At 33.9% G+C, this 26,926-nt stretch overlaps 1 protein-coding gene across 1 annotated transcript; it reads right to left on the bottom strand.

Moving 5' to 3' along the window:
• Positions 1 to 13,496: 13,496 nt before the first annotated feature.
• LOC129942001 (probable cGMP 3',5'-cyclic phosphodiesterase subunit delta) lies at positions 13,497 to 25,745 on the bottom strand. The gene is made up of 3 exons (XM_056050794.1): positions 25,496 to 25,745; positions 25,109 to 25,429; positions 13,497 to 14,516 (listed from the first exon to the last, which is right to left on the bottom strand). The coding sequence occupies exons 1-3, from the start codon at positions 25,546 to 25,548 to the stop codon at positions 14,435 to 14,437; spliced, it is 456 nt and encodes a 151-aa protein (XP_055906769.1). The 5' UTR covers positions 25,549 to 25,745; the 3' UTR covers positions 13,497 to 14,434.
• Positions 25,746 to 26,926: the final 1,181 nt, after the last annotated feature.

The raw sequence follows: 26,926 nt of genomic DNA, 5'->3' as shown, positions 1-26,926 counted from the left end.
AATAACTTTAATGCGTTGCTCGATTGTGTATCTTTCCATGGTTCAAATTGAGAAATGTCAATTAAACAAAACTTGACGTTTAGAAGTGGTTAACATTCAACTTAAAATCTAACCACCCTTTACATATATCAGAAATTATCAATGCTGTTTTAAATAAAGTCATTGGTACGGTATATTTGTCATTTCTTTCTACAGTGTTTCTCTAGAAACTGCGTTGATTGGTTGGCCATCGATGTTTCGATAGACAAAAATCAAAAAAGAGATAACTTCCCAACCCTTCTGTCCATTTGTCTTGCTAATAGTTTGTAGGTTTTCGTGTTTTGTTAAAAAAGTTCTCACTTAAATTATTCTTAAAAATTTAAAATTTACCAATAATATTTTGCATATAATGAAATAGTTTGATTTCAAAATCTATTTTTATTAACGAGATTTTGAGTCGAAACCCAATTTGTACGAGTTTTAGTAGTAAAAAAAAAACTTATTTCTTATATGTATAAAACTGTCAATTCGATTTTTCTCAATATGTTACCGACCATTTATTTTAATTTTTTAAAAGATTTTTGTGTCGAAAATAAATTTTTACCAACTTTTGTTAATCTTTGGTTAGATTTTTAGTTTTTTGTAAAAAAACTGTCAAATCAATGTTTTTTAAAATTGTTCTGAATGTTGACAACAATATTTTTTAAAAGATTAAATGTCCAAAGCCAATATCTCTAAGTTCTGAAAAGAAAATCTATTTTTACCAACTTTTGTTTATTTTTCTAGGTTTTTATTTTTTTTTTTAATCTGTCAATACAATTTTTTCAAAATTTTACCAAATATTTAAAACGTTATTCTTTGTTGCACAAAATTGTTTTGGAGATAAAGTTATTTTTTGTGAAATGTGTTTTAAACGCGCGACGAATTAACACGTTTCGTTATGATGACGAATATACTCTGCGAGGTTTAATATAAACCAATCTGTATTTGAACCGTTTCTGAAGTCAGTGGATCTTAAATCTATAAAGATTTGTAAGGTGGCAGTTTTTGCTTCTACGTATTTTATAGTCGTGGCTTAGCATTCTCCTGAACAGAACCATCACCCTGAAAGTTGTGAATAAAAAATAATATAACGATTTAAAAGTAAGTAATCGCTTTATTGTTAATAATGTGAATCTTAATTATTAACAGAAATCAGTTTTATTATCATTATAGTGCTTTGTGATATACGATGTTTTTTGTTTGATTACTTGGCGCATAGACAAACATTTCTGATGGATTTCCAAGACGAGAACAGGGAAAACATGGTTTTTCTAGATTAATACCACAAACACATAATGATTGTCCCTGGGACTTGTTTATGGTCATAGCAAAAGCAAGCCGCACTGGAAATTATAGTCGTTTAAACTCAAATGGTACATTATTCGGAATAATTGGGATGCGCGGTATAAGAACATCTTCTCATTTATCCTTTCCTTTGACTATAGTTGTTTCTACCGTTGCAAGGACGCGGTTAGTTGATATTTCGCGACACTATATATTGATCCAACTTTTAATTGGCAAATCCAGCAAGTTTAAAAAATTCCGGTGGATAATTGACTACATCATCTTGGTTAGTAGCCGAATCAACTCAATTATATATCCTCGGTAATCGGTTGGCCTGTATTTGTTCTTGTATTTTGAAATTCAATTCATTTACATCAATGTTTTTTGCAGCCAATAAAGCAAGTAATTTGGATAAACATCTGGAAACACCTTCTGAATAAGTTCTTCTTTTGATTGCGTTAACTGACAAAAACTTTGAGGAAAGTTAATGCATCCAGTCAAAAGGTCTATATGAAATTTACCATTACCAATGTCAATGAGTTGTTTAGAGAATATGTTTCTATATTGGTCATTTTGGAACTCGACACGCATATTCTTGCTTAAATAAAGCACTTTGACATGTTTCCGCAAATTGGAGGACTTTATGATTTCATCATCTGGCGTTGATCGTGGAATCACTGGAAATGGTTGACGAAAATCTCCTGCAAATAAAATCATTGCACCACCAAATATGACATTATTGCTTCATAGATAAGGTTGTATCTAAAGCCTCCAAAGATTTGTATATGCCATCGAACATTCATCCCAAACAATCAATTTACACTGCTGCAAAACCCTTGCCATTGCAGACTTCTTCGAAATGTTGCAAGTTTGAGTTTCATTGCTGTTCGACCACCTTCAAGCAAAGTTTGCTGCGATTCCCGACGAAGCGAGTGCAAGTGCAATTTTATTTTGAGAGCGAATTTTTGGTAATGTTATTGAAATCAAAAAAGTTTTTTCTGTACCACCAGGTGCATCTAAGAAGTAAATACCTCCAGTTTCATCATTTGTTAATTACATAAGAGTATCTAATAAAAACTTCTGTTGTTCATTCAACCGTGGAAGATTTGTTTAAATTAATTCTTTCAAAATTTTGAGATCATACAGTTTTTCTCGATGGCACTCTTGGTTAAAAGTATCATGCATTTTACGATTGGGCTCGGTCAGGCCTAATTGAATTAATTGTTTGTTTGACATTATTAAGCATATGTGCTTAATTAAAATCAATGCTTATTGTAAATTTCTTCGCTGATTTGTATATTTGGATTTCCCATTCAATTTAGAAAACCAAACACTTTAAAATATAATAAATAAGCAATGAGATATATATTTATGGATTTTCAGTGATCAAACTTAAATAATATTTGATTTTTTAAAACCATATATTTAGTTGCAACTAATATCTATCAGTCATTCTTTGACTTCCAGCGAGTGAAAAAGTGTACATTAATCATTTTTTAATTTGCAATTTAAATTTAAAAGTGTTGAGCATTTGCTAAGTTGGCATTGTGCCACAGTTTTCAATAACTAATCGATAGCCTAGTGGAGGTGGCGGCCGTCAGTTAATTCGATGACCTTGGTATGTTCCCAAAAATTAATAAGATATTCAGGAAAAAAAACGATAATGACCATCCGTGTCTTAAACTCCAAAGAACCGAAGAGAACAGAGACGTACTCAGGACAGCGCAAATAAATCCAGAAGAAGCCATCTTTGACGATGACTTTTATATAATTGAAGATCCGAATGAAAAAGTGGAGGCGGTGGGAGCTGCTTTACAGCAAGTGTACAAGGTGAATGTTAGCATTCGCCCCAACCACGACCTGGAAAACAGAGCTCTACTTAATCACTTTTACCTCCGTAATGTGATCACACATTGGCGATCTGAGAACCGCGGTTTCATGCGGTTCAATGACGATTCCTTGGCAAATGCCATAATCGCCCAGCAAATAGGACCAAGTCCCTTGTTAGTGACGAAGGTTGAGCTTCAACTCATCTTCAATTCAATAAAAAATAAAACGTCAGCAGCTGCCGATGGTATATCCAACGTTGTACTAAGACATTTACCGATGGAAGCAATTGACATTTACACCACGCTCTTCAACAATGCACTGAATAGTGCATATTATCCAATGCATTGGAAGACCGCTGTGCTTCATCCTCTCCCGAAAAAGGGAAAGGACAACTCCAACCCGTCAAATCTTCGGTCGATAAGTCTTCTTCCGAGCATCAGCAAAGTTTTCGAAAAAATCATTAATATGGCTCTGACTAAGTAGGCTGCGGACAATAAAATAATTCTGGATAAACAGTTCGGGTTCAATACGGGTCATGACACAGTTCATGCTGCGTCTGATATCCAATGGAATAAAGCAAAACAACAATGCACGGGTGTTGTTCTGGTTGATTTGGAAAAGGCCTTTGACACCGTATGGTTAGAGGGTCTTTACCTAAAACTGAGCAGGCTTGGCATAAGCAAGCCATTGTTGTATATACTATATGATATGCTTAACGGTAGAAAGTTTGTTTCTTCTACCACAACATTCTTAATTAAAAATGGTCTTCAACAGGGAGCGGTGAATTCGCCGATTCTCTTAAGCATTTACACCAGCGATCTGATAGGTAGTCTTACAAAGGCAATTGCGTACGCCGACGATCTAATTGCGTACAGAACGGCCCGAAAGGTTGAGGTTACTAGAATTCTCTTGCAGCGTGATTTCCACAAGATTCAGCGATATTGCGACGACTGGAAACTGAAAATAAATGTCCAGAAGTCGGATACAATTCTGCCATTAGCGAGCAAAAGTGTAGTGAAGTACCTCGGTATCTGGTTAGATCAGTATTTATATTTCGACAGACATATAAATGCTGCTCTGACCAGGGCCAGAGGAGCCTTCGCTCTGACGAAACGGCTGTTTTTTAGCAGTCGGCTTGACCCCAGAGTGAAGGTAGTTTCCTACATGGCCCTCATACGGCCAATGATAGTTTATGGTTGTCCTGTGTGGTTCAACGTTACCCCTTCTCAGATGGAGAAGTTTCGGGTGTTCGACGCAGTGTTTACGACGCTGTACCGGCTTATATCGAACAGCCGAATCTTCTTATGTGCATTACTATTCCAACGAGGTCCTATACAACGGGGCTCGAATCAACAGAATTGACAATTTCGTGATAAAACTCGTTCGAGGTCACATTGCAAGAACTATGTCTTCGACCAACAATTTAATTTTCGGGGCGTTCTATCCGAACGACGAGTATTTTGAAAGTGCACGCTTGAGCGGCTTCATTCCACCAGAGGCATTCCTCTTTTTAGATAGATGCGGTTTGATACAGAATAGATTGGCAGTTCCGTTAATCTACCACGTCAGACGAAGAACCGTGGATAGGCGACTCCTGTACAATCGGGACGTCATGGCACAAGGCTCCTTCGGCTCAGTAGGACTGTGTCCGAACGAGACCGAACTGATAGGGTGAAGCAGGAAAACCAGTTTTAGTGGCTTCAATCGGTACTTGATATTGGGTAGTCGGGATGGGGCTCTAAGCCTTGGCCGGCTTACATGCTTGTATTATAGTTTTAGGGTTTAGTTTTAAGTAGAATAGGCATGGTGGCACAAAAAAAATACAAAAAAATTAAAATTAAAAAAAAAAAACATACAAAAAAACATGGAATATAAAAAAAAAAGAGGCTGGGATGCGACCCACACTGATAACTTCCCATCCCGTCTGTCGATTTATCTTGCTTAAAAGTTTGTCTATATGTACTAGTATCAATTTTACCAAATTTGCGTACTATTTTTAATAGATTTTATATTTTATGAAAAACGGACTGTTGGATTTTTATATAAAAATCACTGAATATCGAAAACAATATTTTCTGTAAAATAAAATAAGTTTGAAGCCAATATTTTTAATTTTTGAAAAGCTATTTGAGTCGAAAGTAAATTTTTACCAAGTTTTAGTATTGTTTTTTTTTAGAGTTTTATTTTTTGTAAGAAAACCGTCAATTTGATTTTCTTCAAAATTCTATCGAATGTTGAAAACAATATTTTCTATAAGATAAAATTAGTTTGAAGCCAATATTTTATAGTTTTGAAAAGATATTTGAGTCGAAAATAAATTTTTACCATCTTTTGTTAAATTTTTTTTAGGTATTTAATTTTTTGTACAAAAACTATCAATTCGATTTTGTTCAAAATTTTACTGAATGTTGACAACAATATTTTTTGAAAGATAAAAGTAAATTTAAGCCAATATCTCAAAATTTTGAAAAGATATTTGAGTCGAAAATCAATTTTTACCAACTTTTATTAATTTTTTTTTAGGTTTTTATTTCTTGTAAAAAAAACTGTCAATTCGATTTTCTTCAAAATTTTACTCAATGTTGAAAACAATATTTTTTATAAGAAAAAATTAGTTAGAAGCCTAAATTTTATGTTTTTGAAAAGATATTTGAATCGATATTTAATTTTTACGAACTTTGAGTAATGTTTTTTTTAGATTTTTATTTTTTATAAAAAAACTGTCAATTCGATTTTTCTCAAAATTTTATCAGATTTCAAAAACATTATTCTCCGTTGCTCAAAATTGTTTTGGAGATGAAATCATATGTTAGTCGTAAAATTTAGGAGGTGACAAATTTTTTTGTCAGTTTTTTTGGTTGTCCTGTGTGGTTCAACGTTACCCCTTCTCAGATGGAGAAGTTTCGGGTGTTCGACGCAGTGTTTACGACGCTGTACCGGCTTATATCGAACAGCCGAATCTTCTTATGTGCATTACTATTCCAACGAGGTCCTATACAACGGGGCTCGAATCAACAGAATTGACAATTTCGTGATAAAACTCGTTCGAGGTCACATTGCAAGAACTATGTCTTCGACCAACAATTTAATTTTCGGGGCGTTCTATCCGAACGACGAGTATTTTGAAAGTGCACGCTTGAGCGGCTTCATTCCACCAGAGGCATTCCTCTTTTTAGATAGATGCGGTTTGATACAGAATAGATTGGCAGTTCCGTTAATCTACCACGTCAGACGAAGAACCGTGGATAGGCGACTCCTGTACAATCGGGACGTCATGGCACAAGGCTCCTTCGGCTCAGTAGGACTGTGTCCGAACGAGACCGAACTGATAGGGTGAAGCAGGAAAACCAGTTTTAGTGGCTTCAATCGGTACTTGATATTGGGTAGTCGGGATGGGGCTCTAAGCCTTGGCCGGCTTACATGCTTGTATTATAGTTTTAGGGTTTAGTTTTAAGTAGAATAGGCATGGTGGCACAAAAAAAATACAAAAAAATTAAAATTAAAAAAAAAAACATACAAAAAAACATGGAATATAAAAAAAAAAGAGGCTGGGATGCGACCCACACTGATAACTTCCCATCCCGTCTGTCGATTTATCTTGCTTAAAAGTTTGTCTATATGTACTAGTATCAATTTTACCAAATTTGCGTACTATTTTTAATAGATTTTATATTTTATGAAAAACGGACTGTTGGATTTTTATATAAAAATCACTGAATATCGAAAACAATATTTTCTGTAAAATAAAATAAGTTTGAAGCCAATATTTTTAATTTTTGAAAAGCTATTTGAGTCGAAAGTAAATTTTTACCAAGTTTTAGTATTGTTTTTTTTTAGAGTTTTATTTTTTGTAAGAAAACCGTCAATTTGATTTTCTTCAAAATTCTATCGAATGTTGAAAACAATATTTTCTATAAGATAAAATTAGTTTGAAGCCAATATTTTATAGTTTTGAAAAGATATTTGAGTCGAAAATAAATTTTTACCATCTTTTGTTAAATTTTTTTTAGGTATTTAATTTTTTGTACAAAAACTATCAATTCGATTTTGTTCAAAATTTTACTGAATGTTGACAACAATATTTTTTGAAAGATAAAAGTAAATTTAAGCCAATATCTCAAAATTTTGAAAAGATATTTGAGTCGAAAATCAATTTTTACCAACTTTTATTAATTTTTTTTTAGGTTTTTATTTCTTGTAAAAAAAACTGTCAATTCGATTTTCTTCAAAATTTTACTCAATGTTGAAAACAATATTTTTTATAAGAAAAAATTAGTTAGAAGCCTAAATTTTATGTTTTTGAAAAGATATTTGAATCGATATTTAATTTTTACGAACTTTGAGTAATGTTTTTTTTAGATTTTTATTTTTTATAAAAAAACTGTCAATTCGATTTTTCTCAAAATTTTATCAGATTTCAAAAACATTATTCTCCGTTGCTCAAAATTGTTTTGGAGATGAAATCATATGTTAGTCGTAAAATTTAGGAGGTGACAAATTTTTTTGTCAGTTTTTTTGATTTAGAAAAAAACCGTTAGATAGATTTTTTTAAAAAAATATATTTCTTTGAGATCACGTTACAGTTTATTATATAAAATTAAATTCAAGTCTCTAGCGTTTTTGGTTCGTAAGATATTTAGGGTTAACCAAAATTTTCACCTTTTTTGCAAACTGCTATGGTAAAAAAAACCACCCACTCAATTTTCTTGAGAGCCCTTTCTGCATCTTTCTTTCTTATTATCTGTATAACAAAATTTATTTGAAGATGATATCTCTTCTGGTTCTTGAGCTATGGACGACGAAAAAAACGTCGCGAACGTACGGACGTACGAACGTACGTACACACGCACGCACAGACATCTTTCTAAAAATCTTTTATTTCGGCTCTAGGGACCTTGAAACGTCGAGAAATGTCAAAATTTTCAATTTGACAAATCGGACCCATTACGATAACTTCCTATGGGAAGTTAAAAAATTAAAAAAAAATTTAAAAAAAAAAACAAAAAAAAGACAATAAAATATAAAAACAAAAAATGTTAGATTTGCTGCTGTGGTTGTTCTAGTTTTAAATAGAAGAATAGGTAGTTTAAGTAAACTTTAAGTTTTATATTAAGGACCTTCTTTTAAGCAGTTCTTAAGTAAAAATAAAAAAGGACCTTGATAACTTAGGTGATAGAAAATTTTGTTCGCTAAAATAATTATGAATAACTGCTATAATACATACCTTGAAAGTTGGCATGAAATTTTCCCGAACTACATTTCATGCCCCAAATGAAGTCATTTGAAAGCAATTGTTTTAATGTTGGATATGTGTCAAAAAGTGTATGGAATTTGTTCCTATTCCTGAAACCAATGGTATCAATTTCGATTTATCATTTGCTTACAGTGTGAGCAAACCGAATTCATAGAACCAATAACAACACATTGGTATTTACTGTAGTCAATTGACACAACGTAACTGAAAGCAGGTCATTAGTTAAATGTCACGCTCGCATTTTACGCGTTTGTGATATCCGAATTCTTTCACGTTCTTGTGCAGTACGACTACATCGGTAATTAGCTTGGTTTTGTAGCAGTTTGGTTGGGCTCTAACTAAATTGCTTCGTCTTATAGGAGGCATATCAAATATAAATTACTTTGTCACTGATCACTAACGAAACAAACACTAACACTCTGTACAAAACAAGATATACGGTTTTATTTCAGTCGTTAATCAGTTGATAAACTGTAGATAAGGTAGCAGAAGATCTAAGAAAAACAACAGCAAATCGGTATCAAAGCTTTTTTCTTCTTTTTCTTTCTTTTTCATTTAATTTGATATGACTTGAAGTCAAATTCTTAAAGCCGACTACGTTTTAGTTGGAAAACATTTGTATGGGAAAAAGAAAAGGGCTGTTTTTATGGTTTTTCCGGCAATAATTGACATTTTTCTCGCCGTAAAAACCATCCTTGAACTTCAACGACCATTTAAAAAAAGAATTGGCTAAATTGGTCCAGGCGTTGTTGAGGTATGCGGTAACCAAAACATTTTGCGATTCATTTTTATATATGTATAAGAATAGAACTTTATTTTTCACAACCGTACTCAATGCTTTCACAACGAAAATAAAAATGACTAACGTCTACATTAGCCGGTTATCCCTTTAAATTAAGACAGACTACTAGATTGCTTTCGGAATCGAAAAAAAAACGGTTTAATTGAAGTTAAAAGACATTTTTTTTTCAAACAACGATATTTGAAAAATGGCTATTAAGTTGTTGTTCAAAATGTAAAATGCACAAAACAATTTCATTTTCAACTTGGAAAAATGGCTTATGTATACATACATACCAAGAAAACTAAAAAACCTAAAAGAGACGGCAAAGTACACATAAGTTTTTCTTACGGCATACCTTTTGTTTTGGACAAGTGACTTAATTGAACTTAATAATGTTCTTCCTGTTCAAAAATATTAAAATTTTAAATTAATTAAGAGCAGCTTATGTCTACATAGGATAAAAGTTTAAACACTATCAATTTTGTTCGTACTTAAGACTGTATACCAAAACCAAATTTTCAATTTTGTTTAAGTTAAATCGTTTTGACAGAACTGAAAAGTAAAAAATAAAACTAATTGTGCATATTCCTTAAATATTAAAAAAAAAAAACTCTTTTTTGGCTTAAGTCGACTTAAGCCGTTTTGAATTTTGATCAGAGAATTAATAAATTTAATTAAGAATACACTTTTTCTCAAAGTTCTTGACATTTTTTTTATTACAAAAAAAATCCCTAGTACTAAAAATTCATGCACTGTCCATTTTAAACCTGTGGTCTTGATAACCAAAGCTCCTCAGAAACCTCTTGAAGATAGGTTAAATTTCTATGGAAATTTTGTTCGATATAAAATGGATGAAATATTGTCAGCAGCCGAAATATCGCAATTCACTTAAGAATTTTGTATTTAAAGTATTTTCAAATAACATTTTTTTGAAAAGATAATTAAGGAACATCTATTGGATCCCCTTAAACTAACTGTTTTGTCGTGAAATTTGTATTGAAATACTAGTAGTGGGTGACTTTAATTTTTTGTTAAAAAAAACTTATGGAACCACCATAACCTCAACCGATATAAACGTTTGTGCAGACAAATCTGCAAATCCTCAAGCTACTTAAATGGGCCTCTACTCTCTATTATTGATTATTTCCACAGAACAACGAAAGACAGATACCAACACCTCCCGGAATATGTTCAAAACATATACTCCCACCGACAAAGGCTGAGAAAGCGCCTTCAGAGGATCCATCAGAGGGAACTCAACATGGTGAACCTTGAATACCGGACTGTCAAGAGCGAACTGGAATGTTTGAACATCATGTTCCGAAACTCCTTCCGACACCACAACGACATCTCCTTCAAAAAGAGATTGAGGGAGATAAAACCGGGACCAAACGCCTTCAAGGAAATAAACCGCCTTATCGGTAGGAAAAAACCACTGCCGGAAGTCATGATGAGCAACAACATCGAGCTAACTTCAACGAATGACAAAGTGGAAGCTTTTGCCAAACACTTTGAACAGAGTTTCACTCCAAAACCATCAACGGACCAAGCCTTCCTCAACGAAGTAGAAACCTCCATCCAGTTGATTCAGGCCAAACATTGAAGTTCAATTTGACGACAACTGCAAAGCTGATGAACCAGCAAATACCCATTAATTCTGCAACCCTGAGGAGATAGCTGAGATCATTAACAACTTGACGCCAAAGAAGTCAACTGGAATGGACGGGATTTCCAACTATTTCCTAAAAAGACTTCCTCAAGTTTTTTGATAATCTTAAGTATTATCATAAATAACTGCATCAACAACGGCTACTTTCCAAAAAAGTAGAAGACAGCCACTGTAATGGCAGTCCCGAAGAAAGGCAGTACCAATATGATTTCCAACTACAGGCCTGTCTCACTCCTCAACAACATCAGCAAAATTCTGGAAGCAATCATTTTAAGGAGACTGAAGAAATTCTGCAACGAGCATAGCATCATCCCCGACATGCAGTTTGGATTCCGACAGGCTTACTCAACGATCCATCCACTTCTAAAGTTTCAGTCTGACGCCACCGCTGCTCTCAATAGCCACCAAGAAACAGTTGGATGCTTTCTGAATGTCGAGAAAGCTTTCGACAGCGTATGGATTGATGCCCTCATCCATAAGCTCCGAATTTTTAATATCCCACAGCCAATAATAAAAATTTTGTTTTCTTTTCTTTCTTTCAGAAACTTCTTCGTAGAAATAGATAGTTGCAAGTCAACGATTAGAGACGTAAAGGCTTTAATCGCCCAAGGATCGAAACTTGGACCGTTCCTCTACAGCCTGATGACATCTGACCAGCCAGTGCCAACGGATTGTGAGAACCTGCTGTTTGCGGATGGCTCACTCACCTATTCGTCCTCCATGTTTCCTACGATCGCAGCCCGAAGAGTAGAAGCACACATAAGCAGACTTTACGTGTACTACCAGAAGTGGGGAATAAGGATAAATACCTCCAAATCGGAACTGGTATGCTTCCGGAGACCTGTCACCAACAACAGCCGATGTAGATCGTCGGCAGTGGCCCGAAAACTTGTTCTGACGTTCCCGGATGGATCAAGGATTAAAGCCAAGAAGAACGCCAAATACCTGGGAATACACTTCAATGAGCCGCTGCGCTTCAACCCTCTCTCTAAGGCTGTGATAACAAAAGCCAACATCGCACTACATCGAGTTCATCCTCTCTTAAAGAAGAAAACTGGATTAAGTTAACCAACGAAAATGTTGATATACAAATAACTGCTAAGACCGGTTATCACCTACGGTTTTCCGATATGGTTCACCATATCAAAAACTGCAATGGAGAGACTTAATGTCTTCGAGAGGAAGATACTAAGGATATGCACCGATCTACAATTCGACCGTCAACGACAGAAGCACTACAGTAATCGTAGAGCAACGAAGAAGCTGAAATCAAGCCACTTGACCAATTCTTTGCACAGGCAGCAATGAAGATAATCACCAAAGTCTCCAGCCACCCTAACCAATAAATGAGAAGAATGGCCAATCAGGAACGACACCCGGACCCGAGATACCTTTATGGTATGGATATCTTGGATAAACTCCCCACTGACGACGACGTCTCCTTCTATGCTAGCCTGGAGTCAGCATACTACCGCGGCTGAACACCGCCACACCCAACCAACCTCCATCAGGACAAACCGCGACTGAACAACCCGAGATGAACCTCGCCAACGACACTTTTTATTTTAGCCATCGACTTCATGTTAAACACATGTTAAATTTTGAATTTCATCAATGTATAAAGTTAGGCCCCCTTTGTGCCAACAAATGTTTTAGTGAAAGTTATTGTTTAATATTATTTATGTTAGAATTAAGCCGAATGTACATACATTTTTATGGTTCAATAAATTAAAATGTAAAAAAAAAAAAATGTTTGATTATTTTCTGAAAGACAGACTTCCTGCTTATACAAGCATATGTTTCAGACAGCGAAGGATTATTTTACAAAATAATTTTATTTTATTTTAGATAAACTTTTTTATTTCAGTATTAATATGACGTCGTTTACAAAATATTCATCATTACTTTCTATAGCATTTCTCTTGAAATTGCATTGATATAGTTGGTCATCAATGTTTTGAAAGCCATAATCCCTCTTGGTTTGTGGACATATCTTTTAAGATGGTCTAACACAAAAATCAAACTAGTTTTATTAGGGAAGGGAGTACCTGTTTAAGAGCCGATCTGACAGGACTTTTTTAACATTTCCGGAGGTTCCGACTGACTTTGTGAATAGAACTTGCTTCGCCACAATAAAATCTTTTTATAACTCTTCAATTTTAAATGTGTTTTAAACGCGCGATCAACACGATTCCTTATGATAACGAATATACTCTGCGAGGTTTAATATAAACCACTCTGTATTTGAACTGTTTCTGAAGACAGTGGATCTTAATCTATATTCACCAACTGTCCAAATCGAATTCTTAGCCATATTATTGGATTTTTTTATATATAATATAAAATGTGCTTCAAATTATTCTTCAGATAAACTTCATGGTTTTTCACTATTCCACATCTTTACAAACTTGAAATAAAACAATTTCTTCACAATTTTGTTTGTATTATATTCATTTATTGGAAACAACAAAATAAATTAATAAATATTTAGATAAAAAAAACTCGGGATATTTAAAATAAATCTCAAAAACATAACACAATGTTATCAAATATTAGAAACTTTTTTCTCACGACTTAAGTTAGAAAAAAAAATTTAATTATAAACAAAACACGCCAAACAAAAAATATATGTAAATAAATGTGATAACAAGAAGATTAAATTCATTAACCAGAGTTAAATTTAATTCATTTTGTTTTTGATTAAGAAGCAAAACTAGAAGAAGAAAAATTGAAATTCATTTAATGAATTTACATAATTTTTTTTGCTTAAGTCTAAAAATTATTTTTAATTTTTGCAATAGCGCAAAAAATGCAATTGATTTATTTTTAAATATATTTTTGTTTTGTTTTAGGTTTTGATGGCAAATTACATTAAATATCATTTTTATAACAAAAAGTGTTTCAGTGCTTTTTCTTTTGTTTAAATAACTATAACTAATTTTTAAGTTTTTTTTATTCTTATTTATTTTATAAAATTTAAATTTCGTTGTACTAAATTTATATTTTATATTCAATAAATATTACACTAATTTTAACATTAATTTTTTATCTAAAAGTGCGCAAAAAAATTATTTTAAAAAATAATAATAAAAATTCACAACAAGAGTGCACTGATTGAGAATAAGAATAAAAGAAGAAGAAATGAAAACATAATATAATAAAATTATTTTACAATTTGATTTAAAAGACAAGAATTGATTGAATACGTAATTGTTGTTTATATTGATACTTTGTTTTGATAATAAATTCAAACTTGATTTCGGGATTGATTTAAAAGTTTTGTTTCCTGTGAGTGTTTTTTGTTGTTTCATTTTGTTATTTAATTCTTTTTTTTACAAAACACTGGCAGCTATGAATAGGTTAATAATAATTCATTATTTTCTTTTATTTTAAACTACATCATTTTTGTTTGTTTACATTGTTTTGTTTTAAAGATTAAATGCTAACTTAGCGAGTATACAACAAGAGACGGATATTAGTTTTTACTTTTTTTCCATTTTTATCTATTTTATATTGTTGATAAGGTAGATTGTTATTTTTACTTTATATATAAAAAAAATTAATAATAATAATAAATTTAAAGTGAAATAATTTAAATGTAATAAAGGCGAACAATAGACTTAGTAATAAGTGTATCCCTATCAAAGAAGCTGGTTTCAATTGTAACGTTCCCACTGAAAAGAGAAAAAAATAAATAAATCATTATTTTTTTATTTTTTCTATTAATAATAACAATATTTTTCATATATAATATTTGTATTGCTTAATTTGTGATGATTTTTATAGTTTGAAGGGTTTCAAAATTTTCCGAACCAATAGGAAGTCTGATGACGACTGTCCTTTTGAATATGTCTTTGTCAGTATTGTTTGTAACTCTGAAAATGTTTTAGTTGGATCAGTTTACAGACCATACCATTGGTTACGACGTTAGAGACAATTTCTTCTTGCTTTTCTTATAATATACTGTGTGGTGATTTCAACTGTAATCTGTTGGATAAGCGTTTAGCTGAAAATTTCCTTAATGTGTTAAAGACGATGAATCTGAGTCTCGTTAACTTTTCCACTGCTACCCACTTTACCAAAGAGTCTAGTTCGCTACTAGATCTGTATCTTGCCAGCGATGTTGGTAAGGTTAAGCTTTACAGCCAGCTTTTAGCACCTGGTTTTTCCAAGCACGATTTACTTTTTGTATGTTTGGATTTAGTTTTTCAGGTTGATCAACAATTTTTTCAATATCGAGACTTTAAAAACTTAAACACCTCTGACTTAGTGCGCGATTTTGACTGCGTACAATGGAACTCACTATACCATATGCAAAATGTAAATGATCAAGTCAGGTTTTTACGGCAAAAGCTTTTTGAGAGGCATGTTCCTATTAAAACCCTTCTCGTTAGGCATACGGCTCCACCTTGGCTGAATAGCGACATCTCTGCTCTGATGTCACGACGAGATGCCGCCTACAGTCAATTGAGACGTTACAAACTGGAGCACTTCCACAAATTGTATTGCAGACTGCGCAATCAAGTTGTCGTAATGGTCAGAACGGCAAAAAGACCTTATTATGAAAACAAACTTGGTTCTTTAACCTCTGGCAAAAAATGATGGGAAAACCTGCGTGATATCGGTATTGGCAAACAATCTAAAAAGCCTGTTGGTGACGTCGATTGTGATGCACTCAACAAAAAGTTTACGTCCATGCCCTTAAACGTTGCTTCACCCGTTAATTTCCTTACTGAGGATGAACCAACTGCTATCAACAGCTCTTTGAGTTTTATAAGAATACAAGAGGAAGACATTGTAGAGGCCAAATGGACCCTAAGTTCTTGAGACTACTGCTTCCATATATACTGGGCTATATAACCTACATATTTAACAGCATATTGACTACTTCCGAGTTTCGTTTAGAATGGAAGAAGGCTACGATTATTCCCATACCCAAAAAGCAAACAGGTACTGCTGCAGAATTTCAGCCGATTGCCATTCTTCCGTTTCTTACCAAGGCGTTTAAAAACGCTATTCTGGGCAGATCCAAAAACATCTTACAATCAACAACCTGTTAAGTATATGTCAGTCTGGTTTTCGACCTAAGCGCAGCTGCAAATCCGCCTTACTTTTGGTAACTGATGAAATAAGAATGGCAATGGACAGTGATTATGTTACATTGCGAACACTGTTACATTATTCAAAGGCTTTTGATACTGTTAACCACTCAATTCTTTGTAGAAAGCTGCGAATTACATAACTTTGGGTTTTCTTTAGAGTCCTGTAAGCTTGTTCTTTCGTATCTCAGCGGAAGGCAACATTGCGTCCACATTTTTTAATGTTTTGAGTGGAGTGCCACAGGGATATATCCTTGGACCAATCCTCTTTTCACTTTACATAAATGAGTTAACACAAGTTGCTAAATATTGTTTAATTCATCTTTATGCTGATGATGTGCAGCTCCAGATGATTCGACCTTTGGGGCTAAAAATGATGCCGTAGCTTTAATGAACGAGGATCTGTTCCGCATTTTACAGTGGTAAAAAATAACGATCTCCGCCTTAACCCTGTCAAATCTACATCCCTCCCCATCTATCGCAAAACTTTGATCTATCGGGTTTAAACCTGTTGAAACTTGACGACGAAACCATTGAATATGTTAGCACTGCTAGAAACCTAGGAGTAGTATTCAATCGCACTCTCACTTTTGATGACCACCTTAATAGGGCCATTGGTAAAGTCTATGGAAGTCTCCGCCTTCTTCAAGTCACTCGAGATTTCATCCCGATCAAAACTAAACTGCTACTTGCTAATGCCCTTATACTACCAACTGTGCTGTATGTGTGTGAAATCTTTTGTAAACTAGACTGTGTGACTAGCCGCAAATTGAATGTTGCTTATAACAATATTGCCCGCTATATCCGTCGCTATGATCACATATCCATTTTTGCGGTATGAACCTCTTGTTGTAGCCTCTGAGTTACCTGCATGAAATCATCCAAACACAACAACCTGACTATCTATACGGTAAGCTGAATTTCCTTCATTCAACAAGGTCCTTTGCTTTAATATTACTCTGATACAATTTTCTAAATACTTAGTGTAAATTTTGTATTCATATTGTACGCCTTTGGAACTCTCTGACCATCGCTATGAGAAGAATAAGAAGCATAAGTAGATTTAAATTTTTACTTTTCAACTATTTGGCAAATAATTGATGTTAAATTTCCTTTTCTTTACATAAATATGTAAATAGAAGTCTTACGTATATAATTTTTATTCAAATTCTGAAATAAATGTAAAGGCTTCTACGATTAAGCGATTTTTGAAACGAATAAAATACAAATACAAAGCTTCATCGATTTCAACCCGCTATTGACAGTACCTATAGAGATTAACTTTAAAGAGCAATGTCCAGCTTTTGGCATACCTATCAAACTTGTCCGTTTGTACAGAATGACGATTGAGAAAGCACGCTTCTCTATCAAGGTCGGAAAAGATCACACCGATGCTTTTGATGTCAAAAAAGGTTTTGGAGTTTGTCTTGCAACTTCTTCAACATCGATCTGAAAAGAACTGTGCTCTATCTAACTCTATCCTCAAAACTAGAAACGCAATCTTCCAAAGATCCGTCTAATTTCTCGTATACGCCAATGATATTAACATGATTGGAAGACTGATGTCAGTGGCGCGTTTTTGAGCATACGACAGAGAAGATAGGTTTAAATGTCAACAAAGATCAAGACCAAGTTCATCTCGTCATTAAGAAAAGACCTTGAATAACGACGTCTTGGACAAAACGTCTTCATGAACAGCTATAACTTTAAGAAAATTGAGGAATTTGTCTACCTAGACACTCTTGCAAATCACTCCTTTTTTGGATTTAGAAGGCAATTGAGTACTTAAGTCTTCTCTCCAGCCACTTAAGTCACCCTATATAATCTAATCATTATCTTGGTTCTCATATGTGGTGCTGAAGCTGGGACCTTGTCATGGCAAGATAAGAACGCCTTAGGATTCTTCGAGAGAAATATACTTCGACTGATTTTTGGTCTAATCAAAAGAAAAAAAAATCCAACGTCTTATATGGTTGGGTCATCTAGAGCGAATGGACATCAACACTCTAGCCCGTAAGGCTTCCAAATTCAATCCTGAAGGAACGGGGCAGTAGAAGATGACCAGAACGCAGGCAACAAACGCAGGTTGGACAGGACCTTAACTTCCTTGGCGTGCGAAACTTTAGACATCTTGTTAGGGGCTGGAGACGCATTCTGTTAAAGCACAAGCTGTACTGGACTGTATCCTCACCTTAAGTAATTGTGTAATACACAAATTTTGTATCCAAATAGTCAACATTTTTTCTCTAAAAATTTGGAAACTATAAAATTTCAATTAAATTAATGTTTCAAAAATAAGTTTTAATTTTCTTGCGCTTGTTGCGGTTTGCATTTCATCAAAGCGAATAAGAAACAGCAAGGGTTTGGAGACGATAATTTACATATCAGCATAGACTAACTAATAATAAAGACGGGACACTTCATAGAAAGAAAAAGAAACCAATTTCAGATTGCCTCCACCGAGATTGCCTCCACAGCATACATGTTTTGTTCGAAGAGCGATAATTTGTTTGTTGTTATGATTAAAAGTTGCAAGTTGCAATGAATGATCGAACCACACACAAGTCAAAATAAAAAGAACACAGCGCAGACGCAGATACGTACATATTCACTTTCACAGTTCGATCCGTCAACTTCACAACAACAAAAACACACGCAACGAGCTCTGTTTTCTGCATCTATTTCATTGTGCTATCACAGCGCAGACGCAGATACAGACATATTCACAGAGTGATGTACTCGTAGGTATCAACTTCACAACAAAAAAAACACACGCAGTTTTTTTTCAGTTTTAATTTTTGTTGTGTCTTTTTTTCAAGATTGCGATATGCCTTTTTATTTGTTTTATTATTCATTAGAAATTCGTTTTCAATTATTACAAAATAATTTTGTATTTTTTTTTTATTTATATAAGTGGTAAGAAACTACAAACATATCTGATAAACAATCTTAATTATTGTCAAGACATTGGGCTACGGGTCAGAAGTTTAACATGCGATCAAGGTTCGAATAATAGAAGGTGCTTCAATTTTCTAGATATAAGACTAGAAAAGCCGATCTTTTATCACAACTGTCAAGGAATTTTCGCGTTGTATGACTCTTGTCATCTCATTAAAAGTGTACGCAATACATTATTAAAAAAAGAGGCTGGGATGTGACCCACACTGATAACTTCCCATCCCGTCTGTCGATTTGTCTTGCTTAAAAGTTTGTCTATATGTACTCGTATCAATTTTTACCAAATTTGCGTACTATTTTCTGTAGATTTTATTTTTTATGGAAAAACGGACTGTTGGATTTTTATATAAAAATTACTGAATATTGAAAACAATATTTTTTGTGAAATAAAATAAGTTTGAAGCCAATATTTTTAATTTTTGAAAAGCTATTTGAGTCGAAAGTAAATTTTTACCAAGTTTTAGTATTTTTTTAGAGTTTTATTTTTTGTAAAAAAACTAACAATTCGATTTTTTTCAAAATTTTACTGAATGTTGAAAACAATATTTTTTATAAGATAAAATTAGTTTGAAGCCAATATTTAAAATTTTTGAAAAGATATTTGAGTCGAAAATCAATTTTAACCAACTTTTATACATTTTTTTAGGTTTTTATTTTTTGTAAAAAAACTGTCAATTCGATTTTTCTCAAAATGTTTCCTAATGTTGAAAACAATATTCCTTATAAGAAAAAATTAATTACAAGCTATTACCTCAAAGTTTTTTAAAGATATTTGAGTCGAAAATCATTTTTTACCAACTTTTGTTAATTTTTTTTTAGTTTTTATTTTTTTTGTAAAAAAAACTGTAAGTTCGATTTTTCTCAACATTTTTCAAAATGTTGAAAACAATATTTCTTATAAGATAAAATAATATTGAAGCCCAAATTTCAAGTTTTTTAAAAGATATTTAAGTCGATATTCAATTTTTACGAACTTTAAGTAATGTTTTTTTTTTTTAATTTGTATTTCTTATAAAAAAAAACTGTCTCAAAATTTTATCAGATGTCAAAAACATTATTCTTCGTTGCACAAAATTGTTTTAGAGATAAAATCATATTTCAATCGTAAAATTTTAGAGGTGACAAATTTTTTTTTCAGTTTTATTGAATTATAAAAAAACCGAGGAATTTTTGTCAGAAGATGTATTTTCCCAGTCAAATCTTGATAGTAGTTATCAAAATGATAGAGAAAATCCAAATTTGCCTGGAGAAGTCATAGAAGAAGGTGAAGATGAAGATGTTGACCTTCTAGAATTTAATATTATAGAGGAGGATATTTTGATAGAGGACCTTTCTCTAAGGTATTTCATCGGTGCCGCAATTTTGAAGATGACTAACAAAATATCTTGTAAATTATGCCCAACTGATATGAAAAGATGTGGGGAATCTATTAAAATGAAAAAGTCTTCTGAAACATTTTTGTTCCACAAAAATTTCTTAAAAACATCAGATTTCGGTAGCATAACTGCTCCAACTGATCTTTTCTTTGAAATCTCTAAGGTTCATGTACAAGTTTTTTTAAAAAGTCATCAGCAGCACTCCACATATAAAAAAAATTAAATCCACAATTACAGAAATGTGTATTCTAGAAACTAATAGGATTCCAAAACGTTTGCAGCTCTCACCACATTTTAATTCTAGATTATATAATTCTTTGTATGCTTAAAAAGTTTAGTGTTTGGGAGAGTGCAAAGCCTACAACGTCTAAAAAGGAGCTGAAGCAACACCGGAAGCTAAAAATATTACAAGCATAAGAACGCTGAAGGGATTTTCTTCAAATTTGGTATATAATGTTGTTTGTCTAATATGCCCAGGCGTTTTTTAATTTTTTTTAGGACCAAAAATAACGGTACCAGCCATACAATTTTGTTTCGCTAAAAACGAAAATGACATTTTTCTCAAAAACGGGTCCGAGGATTTTGTTAAAAAAAATTCAAATGAATTCAATAAAGAAATGCTACTTTTTAATTACGTTTTTATTTTCATGAACTTAAAACTTTGGGTACCTACACTCTACAGTACAACCCTGTTTTTTGAAAATTTTTTTGAAAATGACTTGGTCAATATTTTTAAAACTAGGTCTAAGATACTTTTTTATTATTTTGCAGACAATTTGAAAAAATTATGTTTCTTAATCCAAAAAGAACGGTACCTCCCATACAAATGTTGAAAACCGATAAAATAAAAAACTTATTTTTCTCAAAAATGCCTCCAAGAATTTTTATAAAAAGAAGTATTTTTCTTTTTAAAGTTCTTGTTAATACTTTTATAAAAAAAAATATCAATAACGATTACTACGGGACCTGTCATATAAACCTATTTTTTGGTTTTCAAATTTCTCGTCAACGGCTTAACTGATTTCAACCAAAAACCTTATGCGAGTTCTCCTTTACAATTTAAACAATTTTGCATATAAAAATTTTCAAAAAATTTTTGGATTTTTAAAAAATATTGAATTTTCTTTGTGAAAATTCAATTTCTTGGAAAGGGGCCAATGAATATTTTTTTGTATTGTATGTAAAATTGTATTCAACAATTTTTGAAATTATTTTTTCTTAAATTCATATTTATCAAACACATCAGATGGCTTTTTTTATTTTTAGCTCTAAGGTTTAAGCCATTAAAATAACTTAATCAATTTATCTAATTTTATTTCTTATTTTTTTTTTTAATAATGTCACAATATTTTTGAACAAATTAATATCATCATCAAATTCTAGCTGCGTTAAAGTTGTTAGCTATGAGAGCAAGTTTGTGCGATCCAGTCGTGCCCATTTTTTATTATTTTGAAGAGAACCTTTACAGCTAACGAATGGAATTTAAAATTCCCAAATTCGTTTTCTAATAAATTATTTAGTATTAATTGAAAACGAATTTCTAATGAATAATAAAACAAATAAAAAGGCATATCGCAATCTTGAAAAAAAGACACAACAAAAATTAAAACTGAAAAAAAACTGCGTGTGTTTTTTTTGTTGTGAAGTTGATACCTACGAGTACATCACTCTGTGAATATGTCTGTATCTGCGTCTGCGCTGTGATAGCACAATGAAATAGATGCAGAAAACAGAGCTCGTTGCGTGTGTTTTTGTTGTTGTGAAGTTGACGGATCGAACTGTGAAAGTGAATATGTACGTATCTGCGTCTGCGCTGTGTTCTTTTTATTTTGACTTGTGTGTGGTTCGATCATTCATTGCAACTTGCAACTTTTAATCATAACAACAAACAAATTATCGCTCTTCGAACAAAACATGTATGCTGTGGAGGCAATCTCGGTGGAGGCAATCTGAAATTGGTTTCTTTTTCTTTCTATGAAGTGTCCCGTCTTTATTATTAGTTAGTCTATGATATCAGTCAGACAAATTTCCCTACAATGGGAAAAAGGATGAAGAGCAAAAAGAGAACACAGAAGGTTCTATTCCATTGAACACCGATTTTCGTTACCACAGCTATGTTTTTAATTTAATTTTACCAAAAGTTAAAAAAATACCTTCCAAGGGTACCAGCCACGAACCGAAGCCTGTAAAGACGATCAGGGGAACATCGTAGTAGAACCGCAGTCGATGTTGAGAATATGGAAAGACCACTTCTCCAAATTATATAACGGCGATGACGAACCGAATTCCGCTGTAAGGGAGATAGAACCACTCAACCTCGGCGACGCTGATCAACAATTCCGCCTACCCGACCTTGACGAAGTGAAGATAGCTATATCTAAACTTAAGTCAAACAAAGCTGCTGGAGCTGACGGCATCACCGCCGAACTATTCAAAGCAGCAGGCGATGACTTGGTAGGGAGCATGCACCAACTCATCTGCAAAATATGGTCGGAAGAAAGCATGCCCGATGAGTGAAATTTCAGCATAGTGTGCCCGATACATAAGAAAGGAGACCCTCTAAACTGCGCCAACTACAGAGGCATCAGTCTCCTTAACATTGCGTATAAGATCCTCTCTGCCGTATTATGTGAACGTCTGAAGCCATTCGTCAACAACCTGATTGGTCCTTATCAGTGTGGCTTCAGACCAGGAAAGTCCACTATCGACCAAATATTCACACTACACCATCTCTTTATTAATTTTAAAGCCGCGTATGACAGCATCTACAGGTAAGAGCTCTACAGAGCAATGTCTAGTTTTGGCATCCCTGTCAAACTTATCCGTTTGTGCAGAATGACGATGGAGAATGCACGCTGCTCTATCAAGGTCGGAAAAGATCTTACCGATGCATTTGATGTCAAAAAAGGTTTAAGACAAGGCGATGCACTGTCATGCGACTTCTTCAACATCGTTCTGGAAAGAATTGTGCAAAACTCAACCGTCAACACTAGAGGCACAATCTTCCAAAGATCCATCCAATTACTCGGATACGCAGATGATATTGACATAATTGGAAGATCAAAGCGTGATGTCAGTGGAGCGTTCTTGAGCATTGCGACGGAAGCGAAGAAGATGGGTTTAGTGGTCAATGAGGGCAAGACCAAGTATATGCTGTCATCAAAAAAGGACAATGAACAACGACGTCTTGGAAAAAACGTCACCATGGACAGCTATAACTTTAATGCAGTTAAGGAGTTAGTCTACCTAGGCACCGCTATGAACACAGACAACGACACCAGCGCTGAAATCAAACCAAGAATTAATCTGGCAAATCGCTGCTTCTTTGGACTTAGAAGGCAATTGAGTCTCCGTGTCCTCTCGAGCATGTAAAATCACCATCTATAAGACACTCATCATCCCGGTTCTCATTTATGGCGCTGAGGCCTGGACCCTGTCAAAGAAAGATGAGAGCGTCTTAGGATGCTTCGAGAGAAAAATTCTTCGGGTGGTTTTTGGTCCCGTACGCATAGATGGAGAATGGAAGAGAAGATATAACGACGAACTGTACGGGCTGTACAGCGACACTGACCTAGTTAACAGAATTAAAGTCCAACGGCTTAGATGGCTAGGTCATGTTGAGCGGATGGACATCAACACTCCAGCCCGGAAGGTCTTCGAATCCAATCGCGAGGGACGGCGCAGTAGAGGAAGACCGCGACTCAGGTGGCGCACCCAGGTGGGAGAGGACCTCAACCAACTTGGCGTGCGAAATTGGAGACAGCTAGCTAGGGACCGAGCTGGCTGGAGACGCATGTAGGTTGAGGCCCAGGTTATTATTTTACTACATTTGCATCGTAGAGTTTTATAACCTTTTTCATTTGTTATCGTTGAAAAATAATCAAACTGGAATGACGGTTTTCAATATTTCGGATTATTGGCTTCATCCTTAAAAACCTTTCACTTGTTTTGAATGATATTAATTTTTATTAGAAAACAGGAATTTCTCCCCTAAATCAATAAAGACAAACAGACTAAAACTCTCTCCCCCAAAAGTGTGGCATTACCCAAAAGGGAAAAGCAAATTCAGTTCAAGTTTATGTATCTAGTTTGTTGTCTGCCACACTTCTTGTCCAGCCAAAACTGCATTCTTTTTAAATATAGACACGATACCAAAAGTTTTACTTTCCACATTCATATGAAGAAGAAAAAATTAAAAGCCAACGAAAACAAATGCCATAAGACTCATGTCACTAAAACTGAACATTTGGCCAATTGCCAACTAAAAACAATATATTCAATATTAAACTCCAAATCATTGTGTGGCAGATGGTCATAGTCTTTCGGTCGTACTCCTGGTTTACTTACTCATCGAACAACTTTCCAAATAAAGCAAATGTCACCAAGCTACAGTCACAGTCTGTTTACCTCATCTTAAAAGCCATCATCATCATCAAGCCAAAAATAAAAACTTCAAACTAGCACACTCACACCTATTTTGTATGGAAATTGCATCCAGCAATCAGTCAGTCACTTCGCTAAGCAAGCTAGTCCGATGATGCGTCATGTTTCTCGGTGACTTTGAGAAATACAAAACCAAAACGAATAAAAATAAAACTACACTTAGTCAAGAAATAAGCCGATTGGCAAAACAAAAAACGACTGAAACCTACGCACTTGACCTCGATAATTCAATTTTTAAGAGAAATGGACTCATTGCATTGGCTTAGTTCGGTTTGGGTTCACTTCCTTAGCAACGGATGAATGCGAAAATATTTATGTCATCCTCGATTTGTTTTGGTCAAAAAAAGTAAAGAACACACAGAGAGGGAACTGCTTAACTAATTTACTTACTTGAGAATTTTAGCGGGCATCATTTGTGATTCGGGAGCAGCTTCGATTGTCGACTGCCATGTGTTTGTGGTGTTCGGCCCAACCCAGCCCATCTCGAAGAACCACTCTTCCATGATTCGACCTTTAAATAGGACCTTCTGGTCCAAACGGAAGTTCTCCATTGACTCGATTGTGCTGAAGTTGATTTCCCGCGAAACCGCCCGCAAGTCAAGGATCTTCACCGGCACCTTGGCTTCGTGTTCATGGTCTGGCGACGCAAAGTCCTTGTTCTCTTGCCAAATTATCTGTCCAGTATCTGCATCGCGGAGAATCATATAATTGCTGTAGGGAGAGGAGAAATGCATTGGTTTAGTTGAATTTTTCTTTCAAGGTAAACTTATTGAATACATTTGGAATCCTTTTTGGATCTTGGTTCCCGGTGACACTTCCTCCGAATCCATTTCTTTATTTTTGTGTGGTTTTTCTTGTAATCAAATGGAATGCGGCCTTGATTATTTGTATTTACTTTGGAGTTTTGTGATATTTTTTTGATGTCTGTGCGGGTGGCTAACCTAGACACAAGCGAACACAGCAACAACGCACGCAAAAACACAAAACGTCCAAGTCAAGTAAAATCTATTTGGAATTTGGAAAATAAATACAAAACAAATGAGAAATTTATTTAATTCAATCTGTCAGAAGTTGGATGTTTGCTTTTAAGCTATGGTACGCCACTATGCGGAGAATAGAAGCAAAATAAATGTGAAACAGAGAAAAAGTTTGTTTGATTCTATTAGTTTACATTATGCGACTTTTACTGCTCCAAACAGAAAACTTAAAGAAAATTGAAAAAGTTGTATTTTGGGATTGTACATTATTAAAATTAAAAAAATTAGGATTTAGTTATATTTCGTCATTTTTATAATTTCAAAATCGTCTTTCTAAACACAAAGTGACAAGATTTATTGTAGAAACAAAGAAAACTGACACATTTTTCACTGAAAACTTTCAGTAAAGTTAATTTGTATTTTTAGACTGCAGTTGATATGATTATTCAAGTTTATAAAAGGCTTTTAATTAAGGACGTGTCGATTTTAAAATTGAATAAGAATATAAGATATCAATAAGGTCATATCTTTATTTGAGAGCAATATCAAAGACATTTTGTGGAAATATAACATCGTTTAATTATAATTCAGGCTAAATTTTGATAGATGGCATCCATTATGTTGTCCTTGAAAGAGAAGGTAGTTTGAAACTTATGTGAACAGACCTGTCATTTAAGAAAGCCAAACAAGAAAAAGTCTAAAGAGGTCAAAGAACACGATCTCGGACATAACTATGTCCTGAATTTGCTAGCGCACCCTCTTGTTGAAAACTGTTGTCTTCGGTAGCCACATCAATCAATTCAGGACGCAAGTAATGACATTTATCGATAGCCGTTGATGCTGCCTAAAGCACAGAATCTACACCAAACATTAAATGTACTTGAATGCATTGGGCCCTCGTGAATCTCCAACGGGTTCATCTCGTCCCACATCCAGAAATTTTGTTTTTTCACTTACCAATTCGTTCAAAAAATAGCACTCATCGCTAAAGATGATTTTTCGACCAAAATTGGAATCAACTTCCAACTACTCCAAAATTCAAATAGCGAACACATGATACTGCGAATGATCCTTGGCTATCAGCTCCTGAGTCAGTTGGATGTACATATGGGTACAGTTCCAAATCACGATTCGCCATGTTGTGGTAGCGTCAGGCTAAGTTCTTGTTAGTGACGTGGAATTGACTACTTAGGTTCTGCTGCATACTTTCACGAACAGCGGGGACATTTCT

The sequence above is a fragment of the Eupeodes corollae genome, chromosome 1 (genome assembly GCF_945859685.1).
Source record: "Eupeodes corollae chromosome 1, idEupCoro1.1, whole genome shotgun sequence".
Lineage (NCBI taxonomy): Eukaryota > Metazoa > Arthropoda > Insecta > Diptera > Syrphidae > Eupeodes > Eupeodes corollae.
The sequence above is the reverse complement of the archived record's forward strand: the minus strand, read 5'-3'. Positions and strand labels throughout refer to the sequence as shown.

Bases quoted from the DNA above. Each gene is read 5' to 3' on its own strand.
- LOC129942001 (XM_056050794.1), bottom strand. From the start codon at position 25,548: ATGGATTCGGAGGAAGTGTCACCGGGAACCAAGATCCAAAAAGGATTC. The intron at 25,430-25,495 runs GTATTCAATAAG...CTCTCCCTACAG, and splicing joins ATCCAAAAAGGATTCCAAAT to CAATTATATGATTCTCCGCG. The intron at 14,517-25,108 runs GTAAGTAAATTA...TTCTCTTTTCAG, and splicing joins ATGCCCGCTAAAATTCTCAA to TGGGAACGTTACAATTGAAA.